The sequence below is a fragment of the Colius striatus genome, chromosome 2 (genome assembly GCF_028858725.1).
Source record: "Colius striatus isolate bColStr4 chromosome 2, bColStr4.1.hap1, whole genome shotgun sequence".
NCBI lineage: Eukaryota > Metazoa > Chordata > Aves > Coliiformes > Coliidae > Colius > Colius striatus.
In genome coordinates, this window is record NC_084760.1 from 15,763,175 (window position 1) to 15,776,814 (window position 13,640).

General features: G+C 40.7%; 1 protein-coding gene across 4 annotated transcripts in view; it reads right to left on the reverse strand.

Annotated features, from left to right (window-relative positions):
• Positions 1–5,491: 5,491 nt before the first annotated feature.
• RIMS1 (regulating synaptic membrane exocytosis 1) overlaps positions 5,492–13,640 on the reverse strand; it is a 175,874-nt gene continuing 167,725 nt past the window's right edge. For all 4 annotated transcript variants that reach the window (XM_061989497.1, XM_061989498.1, XM_061989499.1 and 1 more), the window contains 4 exons: positions 12,755–12,867; positions 9,940–10,041; positions 8,701–8,840; positions 5,492–8,368 (listed from right to left, as the gene is read on the reverse strand). In XM_061989497.1, the coding sequence (XP_061845481.1) occupies positions 8,150–8,368; positions 8,701–8,840; positions 9,940–10,041; positions 12,755–12,867 (574 nt within the window). In that variant the 3' untranslated portion in view covers positions 5,492–8,149. The remainder of the gene's footprint in view (positions 8,369–8,700; positions 8,841–9,939; positions 10,042–12,754; positions 12,868–13,640) is intronic.

Consider the following 13,640-nt stretch of genomic DNA (forward strand, 5'->3'; position numbering starts at 1 on the left):
CATCCACAGGCTGGGCACAGATGCAATGCCTCGGTGGGGTGTGCTGCTGCTGGCTGTCACCTCCACCATCCCTGCACGGATCGCTGCCTCCTTAGAGAGACGAGGAGGCCTTGTGCTTTATGCAGCTGGCTCACTCCCTGCTTGCTTTGGGGTGTCTTGTCACCAAAAGAGCTTTGATGCACTGAATCAGTCACCTTTTGTCACAAAAGCACTTTGGGTTTGGCCTCATTGAAATTGGTGGCAAAACTCCACATTATTCAGTGCAGACGAAATTCAGAGTCTGTAAAATATACACAGGGTGCTTGAGATTTGCAAGTACATGGAGGAGGGAAACAGTGGTCTTAAACCAGCCACATACAGATGGAACAGCAGCCCCAGAGAGGTGAGGTGTTCAACCACCCTTCTCTGTTTTCCTCTATTCACTCTTACTTGCTAAAGAGATGTAAATGTTACCAAATCCAACAGGTACTCTCTGGAGAGAACTGAGCCAGGCGAACAAGGCTAAGATCAGTGCTGGGGGGAGATACTCACCTAATGATCAAAGGGAGAAGAAGGTGAAGCCCTGAAGAGCATCTCACTGGCACCACAATCTATCTCCTCCTCCTCCTTTAGATTTTAGTATTTGTTTTAGAGAATATTTGAATGGCTTAACAGAAATCTAACACACAGAGCAGAGCTGAAGCATTACATAGATAGCACAGCAGTGACTTCTGATGCAGATGTAATTTAATACCCTTTCAAGCTCTCCAATAAAAGAAAACCTGATGGGTTTCTTCCCTCTGTCTTTTCATGCACTTGATGACTGAAAAAGGCCTGAGGGTTGGGTTTGGTTTTTTGAGTTGGGTTTTTTTTTTTTGTGCTTTAACAAGAATGGTTTAAGAATGCTGGGTTTTTTTTCCACCAATAGGCTTGGGAATCAAGTGAGCTGCTGGATTAGACCAACTGAGAGCTGAGTCCAGGCACAAAACTATATTAAACTTTGCTTCACAGATTGCAGGAGCAAAGACCAGAGTGAAGGGCATAATGAGGGAATCAGCTTTTCCTACATTTCCTAGAGCAGATACTGTAATTAATCATTGTCCCAAATCTTCAGACCTTTTTCTACCAGGCAAAGAGAATAAAAAGAGATCAACTCTTAAGCTGCCTGTGAGAAGCCTGTTGATACCCCCTATTCCCAGAAATTATAGCCTTTATGCGCCTTTTGGCATCGTTTGTTAACCTCTCCTGGTTAACTCCTAGACAGTCATATCTTTTTGACACCTGCTGCCACCAGACAGTCTGTTTCCAATACTGAAGTAATGAAGTTGGGCCAAATGCCTTACCCCTTCAGGAATAAATCCACTGCCATCTGCAAGGCTTTAAGGAGCTGTTCACTCTTCTTGTTTTTGGAGCTTTCAGGCAAAAAGACAGGAGCCTTGGGATTTTTTTGCTGTGTCTCCCTCTTCTTTTTTTGCCTAAGGGGAACAGAGGTGCCATTTCCTTCCCAAGCTCTTGCCCTGTCCTCATTGGAGACCTGTTTCTGACTGGCTGGATTACCCATCAAAGAGCACCCAACTTCTCTATGATCCTAGCCAATGCTTTGTGGGGGCTTGTGCAAGATCCCTCTTCCATAACATAGCTTATTGAGCTTAAAATTAAATATATCCTTACAGTTAAGCTCACACTCCATGCATGTAGCAGATCATCCCCAAAAAGAAAGGCATGGCCAACCTGTACATACAAATATCTGTACATACTCTGTTAGACAAAGCCAACTTGTGCTAAGAAGCTCTGTCATACTGTCTGCCAACAGACATCCAGCCCTTCTAACCTGTAGTATAGAAGGATACCTGGGGACTCATTCCAGATACAGACACTTGTTCTCTGTCTGGCTCAGGGGCAGCTGCACTCTCAGGCTGCCACAATCACAAGACAGTCTTCTGCATGGTTGTCAGGTATCTTTTAAAAAGTTATTATTTCATTTTGGGTTGTTTGTTCATTCCTGAGCACTCAAGGGCTGCTCACATGGCCTCAGATTGTCACTCTGGAAGAAATACAGTCCTTTCTAAAACTGGAGGGTGAATTTCATGGGCTCTCTCCTGATTCCTTTTGTTGCAGATTTAACAAACAGCATCTCAAGGATAATGCTGCTGTTGGCTTTGCTGTTATTTCCCTCCTGGCCACCTCTCACTCTCTGCATTTCTGAAAGTAATAATTGACTTTGTTTGTACTTCCATGTGCTGTGCGTGGACGCTGGTTCTGCACTATGCAGATACAGTTATCAACACTGATTGGGTTTTTTTTTTTACAGTATATACTGTAACATTTACTTGAACTTCTACTTTACAATATTTGCTGGATTTACACATCTTAATTATTTGGGGTAAATTGCATGACAAAATTTCTTAAAATATCCAGGACTGTCTTGCTGACCCTTGTATGAGCTTGTTCTAAATGGGGTTATTCTGTCTTCTGTAACTAGTACTTTGGCACGGACATGGGCAGTTTTCTTCTGTGGAGACCTGCTGTCAGATCAGACAACAGGAACTAAAGGTAAAGTGGTGGTACTGGAAATGCAGCGGTGATGATGCTGTTGTACTTTCTGAAAGAGCAGCAGACTGAGACATGAGCCATCATCTGTGGGAAGGACTCTGTACAATAGATGGTATAAACTGAAGATAGCTGTGTCCTGCTTAGGTGTGCAGCTCAGGAATTTTTATTTGGCTGTAACTGAAATCATAGAATCATAGAATGGTAAGATTGGAAGGGACCTTTAGAGATCATCTAGTCCAACCCCCCTGCGGAAGCAGGTTCACCTAGATCAGGTTGCATAGGAACACATCCAGGTGGGTCTTGAAGACCTCCAAGGAAGGAGACTCCACAACCCCTCTGGGCAGCCTGTGCCAGGGCTCCCTCACCTCAACAGTGAAACAGATTTTTCTTATATTAAAGTGGAACTTTTTGTGTTCCAGCTTCATCCCATTACCCCTTGTCCTGTTGCTAGCTACTATAGAAAAAAGGGATGTCCCAACCTCCTGACACCCACCCTTTAGATATTTATAAATGTAGTGACAAGGTTTAGTGTGGAAGATATTGCTTCCTGATACTTACCAGTGTAAAAAAGACTTTGGGAGACAGGACAAAAAGATGGGATTGTTTTATGGCAGCTCAGTCTCTGAGGACCTCACAACTGCTTTTTCCACATTTATGTTCTGCTCCTTCTGTGACGTGCCTTTGAATGGGAAATTACCCCTATCCCCATTTTTATTAAACATACAAGCCAGGTGCAGAGACTGATAACTAGGTTCTCAAAGTCAGAAGCATACATCCCACTGACATAAAGAAGGACATGTGAAAAGAAACTCTCAGTCTTCACCTAAACACGCTAATGTGGACTTAGTACATGCAGATGGTGATTATCTCACAGCTTTTCACCGTGGACCCAGTGCTTTATCAAGTAGGCCACTACTGACTTGTAACTGTATCTTATCAGGGATTTAAAACTGTAGACATGTTAACTGTGATCAGAAGGAATAATTCTGAGTTGTCCAAGGAACATTATAATAAAAACTATTGCTCATCACTTTCTGAAGGGTTTTTTTTTTTTTCCAAAATAATCTATGAGATTCTGTGAAACCCTTAAGTGACTTGCTTCCAGCAGCTAAAACTTCCAGAAGACCTGGCTCTCGAGGATGCTTTTCTTGTTCTAGCAGAGAAATAAATACAGCTGTCTAATATTTACCTTACCTGAACTGCTGTATTGATAAACTGCAGTCTAGATTCTGACAGCTTTTTACCTTTTCCCTCAGCTACTAGTGCTAAACATTAGATGCTTTGACCCAAGAAGGCAGAATGTCTAAGGTTTCATGTCCCAATGCACGACTATGGCTTCAAGTCATACTGATGACTAGAAAGTACCTAACCAAGGGGCATTTCATTAGATGCCAGGCTGTGCGATCAGAAGCTGAGTCATCATCCTCAGCTAGACTCTAGATGGAGTGAAGGCAGCTTCCCCTCCTATCTCTGCCACCTTGGGTGGGAGGAATTTGGATCACAAAACTTGAAAGAACATTTAATCTGTGTGTCATGCCTGCCAGAAGCAACCTCTTTCATAACTACAGTATTTAACTACCAGCATACATGGTCATCCATGCAGATAATGAGAAAATACATATATGAGCCATGCATTTCCTTTTTCTCCTGGGGAGAAGTGGACTGGCCAGGAGTAAAGTATTAATTGAGACTCCTTACTCTTGATAGATGTTATTGGAGTTCTTAATCACTCAATATGGCCAGAATACTCATTACTTGACTTAAGAAATCTTATCCTTCCTCAGCAATCTGCTTTCTTGGAGACTGCTTTCTTCTGTGTCTGCAGAAGTACAATAGGGTAACATGGAGGGAGCGTTTGGGGCTTTAAAGGAAGAACCACATTGCTGTATGCCATGACTTTCTTCTTTTAAGGCAAAAGAAGCATATGAGTCCCATAATCCTTCTTCCTAGAGTTAAATGGGCTGTGGACAGTAATGACTGCACAGGAGCAGCAGACAACTGACTTCATAGAGGACAGGTCATGGGCTGTAAGTAAAATCTTGGAGTACACAGAACAGCCACTTAAGATCCACTCTGAACTTTTCTCCTATGTATAGCATATCACACCTGAGGTGAACCCGACTTTTGGGACTGAATTTCCATTTGTTTGTGAAAGTAGGTAATGAAAGTGCACATGTCATTTCTCTGGGAGTTATGAGGGAATGAGATCCTGAAGCTATAGTTTGCCCTACCCCACGATGTCACTCGAACACAAAGGTCAAGGCTTTTTCCCTGCCCACAAAGACACACTGAACTTGCATTTCAGTACAAAATTTAGAGCATTTACTCACTGTGAGGAAAATAACTGTCTGATTGATTATACGGCAGGGATTAGGAGTTTAATATCTTTGCCCTTCCTCTGCGTATGCCATATAAGACGGTATCACATTCTCAAGGGAAAAGCAGGAGGGAACTAAAGCTGATTTATCTGCGTGTTATAATCACAACACTCAGTAACAAGTTTTTAAAAGGTAACAGTCCCTAGAAAAGGAGACCAGCACACAAGTTATCTGTCCCAGAAGAGGCTACTACTTAATTCCTGAAATCTTTGCATATGTGATCCCTGTTCACCAGAAACACCATAAATGAAACAGTTTAGCGTGTTCTTTTGCCGCCACATGTTCTGCGCTCTAGTGATCAGAAATGCTGAGCTTTATTGATTTCTCAGGATGAGAAAGGGAAAGATAACCTAGCATTGGACACGGTAGTCGAAGTCAAGAGATTTATGAAACTGAGGGCTTTCCACAACAGTATGACAAATTCTGTATTTAAACAGGTCACTCCCACCACACAGAAGCAGAAATATAACATGCCTTTTGTTCAGAGATTTACCATGTTTAATTATTCATTTTTTTTCAGTAGCTTAACCATGTAATCAGTTAAATAAAGTAATAAACAAAAGTGTTCAAAGTGAGGCAATATTGTCTTTATGTTCTTTTAAAGTAGTGATCAGGTATCTGTGGGACATGGAAAACTAAAAATCAAACAAAGTACATAATCTTTGCTTCTCTAACAAAGTTTAGCGCCAAATTCTGCTCTCAGGTGAATTTCTATAAAGTGTTGTCCATAATGGCATTACAAGACAAGGGTGTATTTCTGGGTTTAAAAAGCAGGGAAGATGAGGAGTTGTTGGCACGTCTGCGAGGCTCAGCACACACCAAAGGCAGTGCTGGTGTCTGGCTCTCACACGTACCGCCTACAGCCCAGTGCAGGCAGTCGCAGCGTTGCTCTGCTCCAATGAACCAATTTGATTTCAGTGAACCGATTTGATTTCACTGGGTGGTAATTTGGCTAAATTTGAGGGCTTTTGACTTCAATTTGCCTGTGTCGCTGAATGAGAGCACAATTTGGCTCCTTTCTCGGGGAAAAGGAAGCCAACCAAACATGACTTTCACCAGGCCTCAGTTTTTGGCCCCAGATTTCAACATACACTATTACAGCGATCAAAAGAACCATAGAAAGTACTTATCATTTTACTGTTCCTTAACACGTTTCACACAGTCCTGCATTGAGCAGAATCACAGATGAACCTCAGAACATACAGAGAGCACAACTACTACACTGGACATGAAAAGGAAATTTTATTAAACATGTTTACATAACATGAGTCGGAAGTTCATTTAAAAGCACAGGGGAGTGTTAAGACAAGTGGTCAAAATAGAAAGATACTATCGAATTATAACTAGTTGTTTTTTGGCCACTAAGACAGAACAGGACCTAGTAGTAGTGCACCAATGCTTGAGTTCTTCCTGCTCAGCAGGTCGAGCAGTAACCAATCTGTGCCCTATGGAAAGATGGGCAGAGTAATTCCCACGTGTTGAGTAATAATAAATAGATCACTTGGTGCAGGCAGTACGTCTATGAATTAAAACCTAGCGTGTACACAGTTTCTACATGTGTTACAGCCCCACAGTAGGAATCTACACCAAAATAGTTATTAGAAGGAATTTGGTCCGTACTACATCACGTTTTCCATAGGGTAAAAAATAAAGTCCATCTATAGACATTTAGCACCAGACTCACAGACCTAGCCTGGCTAAAACCTGCAAAATGTCTATAAGAAAAATGGATGGCTTAGATTTCTTGGTTACTTCAGTATAGTAATTACGAGCAAACTGTACAAGTACATGCAACATACAAGCTGGCCTATGTGGAACTAACATACATTATTAAATAACCTTTTTTTCATCTCTTTTTTTTACAAAACGTGCATGCAGCTTTGAACAGTTCCAAGTCATGCTGCTCTATTTGTGTGATCACAAAATCGGATGGCCTGTAAAAGGAGGGGAAACATATCAATGCACCTGCAGGAATCTGCAGTTGTTCGCACATTTACAGAATATCACAAGGGATTTCAAGGCCAAGAAGAACTCAAATGAATAAAAAGCAAATTGAAATTGGACTTTTTTTTCTTTTTTTTTCTCCAAAAAGTAAGATATCTTGCGTTAAAAAATCAAGCCTTGTGCTTGCATCAATCTCAAAGAAATGTAAACTAAAATTTGATAAAAACATTAGTAAGTGCAGAGTATTTCAACTGGAATTTCCAGTGAAACATCGAACAACTCATACCATGCTCTATCCAGGGCAGACAGGTGCGTCTGAAGCGACACACATTAGAGAAGCCTGGGTACAGCTGAAAGTGTCATATGCTCAATCCATTCCTGGTCAACATTTTGGGAAGTCAAATATACATTTATACACAGAAACGTAAATATTTCCTCTCCATTTCTAGGAGGAAAATTGCATTACCAGTAACATATTCAATGTCAAAATTAAGACTAAAGCTGCTTTACACCAGTCCCCAGCAGTAGTTGCAGAATTCTTCAATATTCTTCCATGCAAAACATCATAAACATAAAAGTTATATATAATGCAAACATATCTGCTTTTTACAAAGAAAAAGTGGCACTGTGATGATTATTTATTTTTAAGAATATATCTTAGATAGGTCATTTGGTCTGGGTTCTCATGTGAGAAGCTTGAAAGTACCAGAACCGAGAAACGATTTGAACTCGCTGGAATCGTAACTGTGGCTGTTGAACACTTTAACGATGCTTACAGAGATATGCTTCAGCCCTTTTTTTTTTGTTTGTTTGGTTTAGAAAAAGAAAGGAAGGGTCTCTGTTAGCGTTGTGAGGACTTCTACAAAACTAGCAGAATCACATGGCAAAAAACTAGTGGAAGTGACAAGTACAGAAAAACTGCTGAAACACCAGGAAGTTAACACTGCTTGAGGGCTCTGTCAAAATGTGAAAAGTACAAGATTGTTAACAGAGTGAGAGCTTCCAGTTTGGGTCATTTTTTACTTAGGTCGAATCTAAAGGTGTCTCTCGCTCTTTCTTTATTTTCTTGATCATTTTAAGCATCAGTGAGAGCCACTGATAGATTGGCCATACGTAATATACCTTTGTTCTGTCAATTTAAGCCATCTCTCGACAAACAGACATATGTTTGGATAACTACTACAAGCAGAAACAGAAGTGATTGTCTCTCTCCAACAGTTTTATTGTTTTGATCGTGTGAATATCTGGTTCCAATTGCTATCCTGGGTGATGTTTTTATTAGACAGCACCTGCTACTATGATCTAATGCAGGGAGGCCCAGTTGAACTTTCCAGAGACGACTGGGAAGCCCTGCGTGTCAGGGGAGTCAAGGTTGGATCCACTAGTGAGGAAGGTGGAAATAATTTATACCAGCCTATTACCACACTGGACAAATCCAGTTCCTCCAGAAGGATCTGGGCAACTCCCATGAAGCATTTGTGGTCCATTCGGCCATAGTCTCCCCAAACTATTACCTGGAAGAACATAAAATACAGCTTCAGCACTGTCCCCAAACCCATGTTTACATGTTCACTCCCACTGTTATGTGTAACATACAGAAAACGTTATTTTTAAGGGTGAATGATTGCTCCCTCTTGTGGGAAAACATAATGGCAGGACAGGGGCGAGAGTCAATGAAAGAGACAGACATTTTGCAGGTCTCAACCCACAAACCACAAGGATATGTTTGCTGGTATCTATGAAATTAAATGATTGGTGAGGTGGAATGGAGTTTATGCATGTTGCTTAAACACATCCAAGTGCCTCTCCAAATGATAGTCTAAAATGCAATTAAGAAGCAACTGACCTGAAGGACTTTACCCTGTGGACTTTCATCAAAAACCAGTGTCTGTTGGTACAAAGGATCAAGAGTCTTCCGTGCAATCCTTGTCTTCTTCTTAGCTATACATGCTCCATTTTCCAATAAATACACTTTGACATACGGAGCTGCAAATAGAACATCATGAATTTTATGTTTGGACTTCAAAATGTCTACATTGCACATCTAAGTTGGAGGACAAATGCCTTAAAAGGAAGCTGAATGGGAAGAAAAGGACACACGTTATCTTCCCTGTATAATCTGAATACCATTATATTCATAAAACAAATGACACAGCCTGTAAGAAATCAATCTGATTTTTATAAACTTTGAATGTAATGATATGAGATGTTGCTAACAACAATTGCATTTTATGTCTGTCATTTTAAAAGCACTCTCTTTTGCCATGAATTTACTGTCACTGATAGCTACTCTGGAGTCTCTGTGTATGCTTAGGGGTCAAAAGATATTTCAAAATAAGACTTTGAAGTTTCACGGAAAGGATTATTTACAACTAAGTCACTCTGACAACACAGACTTTACTTGCTCTTTCATCTTCCACTCCTAAAGAGGATGTAAAGCACCATTTTGGCAAAACGCTATCTGAAACAACTGTGCCAGTTGTCACAGTAAGCAGCAGTTGTGGTGGCCATTGCAAATATCCTCTAATAAAGACTTCTAGAAATAATTAGAACTTCAGAAAATACCCTTTTAGATGATACAATATGAAATCTCATTCATTACACAAATTATTGACCCTGACATAACCTGCTGCTTTCTTGAAGCACTGATGTGTACAGAAGATCCCCTCATGCTCGTCTGTTATGCTGTTTGTTCAAAACACTTTCATCTGTTCTCCATTTCTCATTTGGATGAGGAACAAACACAGAGGACTTCATCTACATTGATGAAGCCCCTCTGAGATATCTGACTTGCCTAAGACATGAAGAAATATTTCCGCAAATGTTCCTTCCAGAACAGATGTCGAGTTGCTGAAAGTCATTCCTTGAAAGGTGGCATGCAACTGGCAGATGTGATGTGGGAAGAAGCAGACATTGGTAGCAAGGATATATCCACACACACACACACCTCGTTGAAAGCAAATCAAACAAATATAAGTGTAGCGACAGCTCATGAGGAGCTCTAAAAGTCTCTGGTACCCAGTTCATCAATGTATTTCACATTCTTGTCTTCTGTTCATACATCATCTACTTTTTTTTTCCTTACCTGGGGTAGATTTAGAGCCAGGTTTTTGTGTGAGGCCACGGGCTCTAATGACTTCTACTTCTAACTGGCCCTTTTTATCCACCATTCCAATCTGGATGTCACCTGAGGGAAGAAGTCCACATTTTAGAGAAGCCCAGAAGATAGGATATAAGAGTGAGAAACGTAAAGACTAGTTTGCTACTAGTCTGCTGCATTAGTGTGCTTGGCACTTCTCCTCCCGATCCCTTTAAGTTCTCCACCCTTGAACCAAGCCTAAGAGACATACTTAGGGAGTGTGATGCCTTCTCCTGGTGTATAGTTTATACCAGAGCTCAGTATTTCTTATCCATGGAGGCAAGCAAATTGACAGCAACACTGTGGTATAACCACCACACTTTTAATTTTACACTGGTGAACTAACTATCTAGTGAGTTCCTACCTAGGACTGGTGTCCCACTGTGCGAGTCACTGACATGTGCTGCTCTGACAGGGGTCCCACACCGAGAGAGCCTAAAACCCAAACTCATATTCATCAGTCCCCTCAGCTGGAAGTTTCTGCCTCCAGGCTGAGATGGAAGAGTTGGCAGTGCAAAAGCTCCTTGTCTGATGAAACAGGAAGGAGAGTTGCTGGTAGAGGCTAATGTTGAAACCTTCTTCTCTAATTACAACTGCCTGGCTGGATTCTCAGAGTAAAGCAGAGACACCAACCAGAGGAGGCAAATAGTCATAGCATAGCTTCAGAGAGTGATGTGCTGCCTACCAGGACATCAAAAGAGGCCTTTTTTTTTTCTGCAACGGTCTCCAAAAAGAACAGGGGTAACTATTTTCTTCTTTTTATCAATATTCCTCACACATTTTTGGTCTGAGTGAAATGATGCAATGTGTTAAAACAAGAAGCTGGTTTTGCTACTAAATAGTCAAACTTGTTTCCCTGCCCAAGTTCTGACAAATGACTTTTCCTGCAGAAAAAGGAAATTGCTTAGTCTGAGACCTGTTCTGATCTAGGTCAATAAAATGCAAGGGAAGTCAACTATGGGCTGATGCTCACAGTATTATATCTTCGTGGTTTCATGGAATCAGCTGGGTAGAAAGCTAATAGGCTACTTAGAATAAAAAAAATGCACATCATGACATGGGCCTGTGAAAACAAATGAACTATACATATATCTATGTATACATAAGCATGTATATATTTAACATGTAGGCTCTGATTGTCTAAAGAAACACACTCACAGAGAGGCCTGTACTACAGAATTTGGGGTCCAGATTTAGAAAGACAGCATTTTAAAATTAACTGAGCATGAGATTTTCACATGCATGTCTCACAGTACATTAAAGCACTGTTTATACCTTGGTGCTTGTGGTATGAAAGAGCAGCAGGGAAGACTTTTTATCAATCAAACTTTGCTTGAATAAACAGAGTTCTGTGTTGCACTAAAAATAGTTCCCAGGAAAATTCCAACAAGCTTTTCTGAGAGCACATCTCATAAAACATGCAGCAGGGAACCAGAAGGGGGAGCGATAATACAAACATTTTCAAATTGTCCCTAGAGAAAGGATATCACATAGAAGGTTCTTCTGAAAATTGTGAAGTAGCATGATTGAGTGCATTTGGGGTGGGGGCAGAGCAAAACTCTAGCCTTCAGTAAATAAAGCAGTTCTAAGGAGTGAAAATCAATGTATTACTCAAGTAACCTGCAGAAAAATATGTAGTCACAAAACAAGATTAAAATAAAGAGACGGAAGAAATCTAGACCCTTATATTCATCCTGATAGAGCCAGTTACATTTTTATTGGGCAGAGCATCTCACAAATACTTTATATTTCAAAATAATAATAAAAATATGAATCTAAAAAACTTGGTGCTTATGAACGCACTAGTAGCAGTCATTTGGACTCAGCAATCCTTGACTTAGGTGGTTCTCGAAGCATTCTCAAGAAAATTTCTGTCTCTTTCTGCATATAAGTTGGGAGAGGAACACTCTCATCTGCAATTTTTCTTTCTGTTTCTCTCTCCTTATTCAGAGGTGGCTCAGTAGCCCTCACTGCAGTTGATTCTCCTGCAATAGCTGTACTGAAGCATTGGCTATTTATAATTTCCAGCAGGAGAATTATGATTGAAATAGTGAATCAAAGACTCCTCTCTTAGCATTCTAAAGGATGCCTAAGTATTGCTCATACAGAAAATCCCACAACTTTACAAAGATACTTTCGTAGTACTGCACTGTTACACATCTCATACACTCACCCTCTATTCATAACAAAGATACAGCTAATGCTACTATAGAGAAGTACATATTGGTGTGGAACATGGGCAAGGTCACAGATAGCTCCAGGCAGGTGCTGTAGAAAAGGATTTTGTCTCTTTCATGACAACCATGAGCTTTATCAGCAACTGGTTACTGAGCATTGCAAATGTGGGCCCAAGTTTCACATTCTGGGGTTGGATGAACTAAGCTTGGGTAAGTGCAGGGCTGGCCAGAAACTGTTTTGTTATATCCAATATGACCTGTAGCAAGTAAACTCTAAACAGCTGCGATTTTGCAGTGAGCCACAACAGAGAAGCAACAACAATTTAGGAGTTGGAAGTAAAGTGAAACTCCTATCTTCAGTTTGCAAATGAGATAAGCTGACATCTGAAAGGAAGCAAATACTGTTTCTCACCCCATTTTGGATGCTGGCATGCTAGAAGTACCAGGGACTGCATATAGGATCTTCATGGTTCCAATAAAGGAAGCCACTTTGTAAAAGGCATTTTGGGGCTGTAATCTGGCAGCGTGTGCATTAGTTAATTGGCTCATTATTCATTTAATAGAAGAGAACATCTTATTCTTACCCATGGCGGGGGTTGCTAGCGTTTGTCGGCCTACTAACTGTGCAGGCCCAAGTCCATCGAGGAAATCACTAAACTGACTGTCAGCGCCCAGCCGTACTCCAGGAAATATTAAGCTGAAGCAAAAGAAAAGTTGGTTAAGTATAAACCCATGATTAATTTCTATTGTCCTACAGTATTTACCTCAAACGTACTACTGATACAAAGCAAGCAGCTCAGGATGTGGCACCACAAATTGTTCTGGAGCATGAGGAATGAGCTGTCTCCCATGGACCCCAGAGAAACGCAGTGAAATTCTGCACATGGGCTCAAAGTAGTCCATAAAGCACTTCTTGCTAAGGAGTTCTCCAGGAGCAACATAAACTATGAGCAACCTTGTATGAGAAAACATAAAAAGCCTCATGATACTTAATGGCCTATCATTCTTCGAGTGCTTGATTTGCCTTGTCATACTGTTTTATATCTATATCCACATCAAAACCCCATCTGCCTCAGTTAGAACAAACAGGAAAAACAGATGTACACACCAAATTAATCTGATTGCTGTGGGTATTTAATGAAACAGTAATCTGTCAGGTACTACTAGTGCTGATTAGAGCTAAGCCTAATGCCATTCCTTAGTCAAAATATTCTGGTAGCCACATCTGGATCTAGTTGATACTCATCCCTCTTTTGGGACACAAACTGAACTATAATACATTAGCATAGGATATATGGAAACATTCAAGGTCAGGCTGGATGGGGCTCTGAGCAACCTGATCTAGTTGAAGATGTCCCTGTTCATTGCACAGGGGTTGGACTAGATGACCCTGAAAGGTCCCTTCCAACCCAAACTAGTCCAGAATCTCCACTTTTTAAATAGACACACAGCCTCCATACAACATCAAAA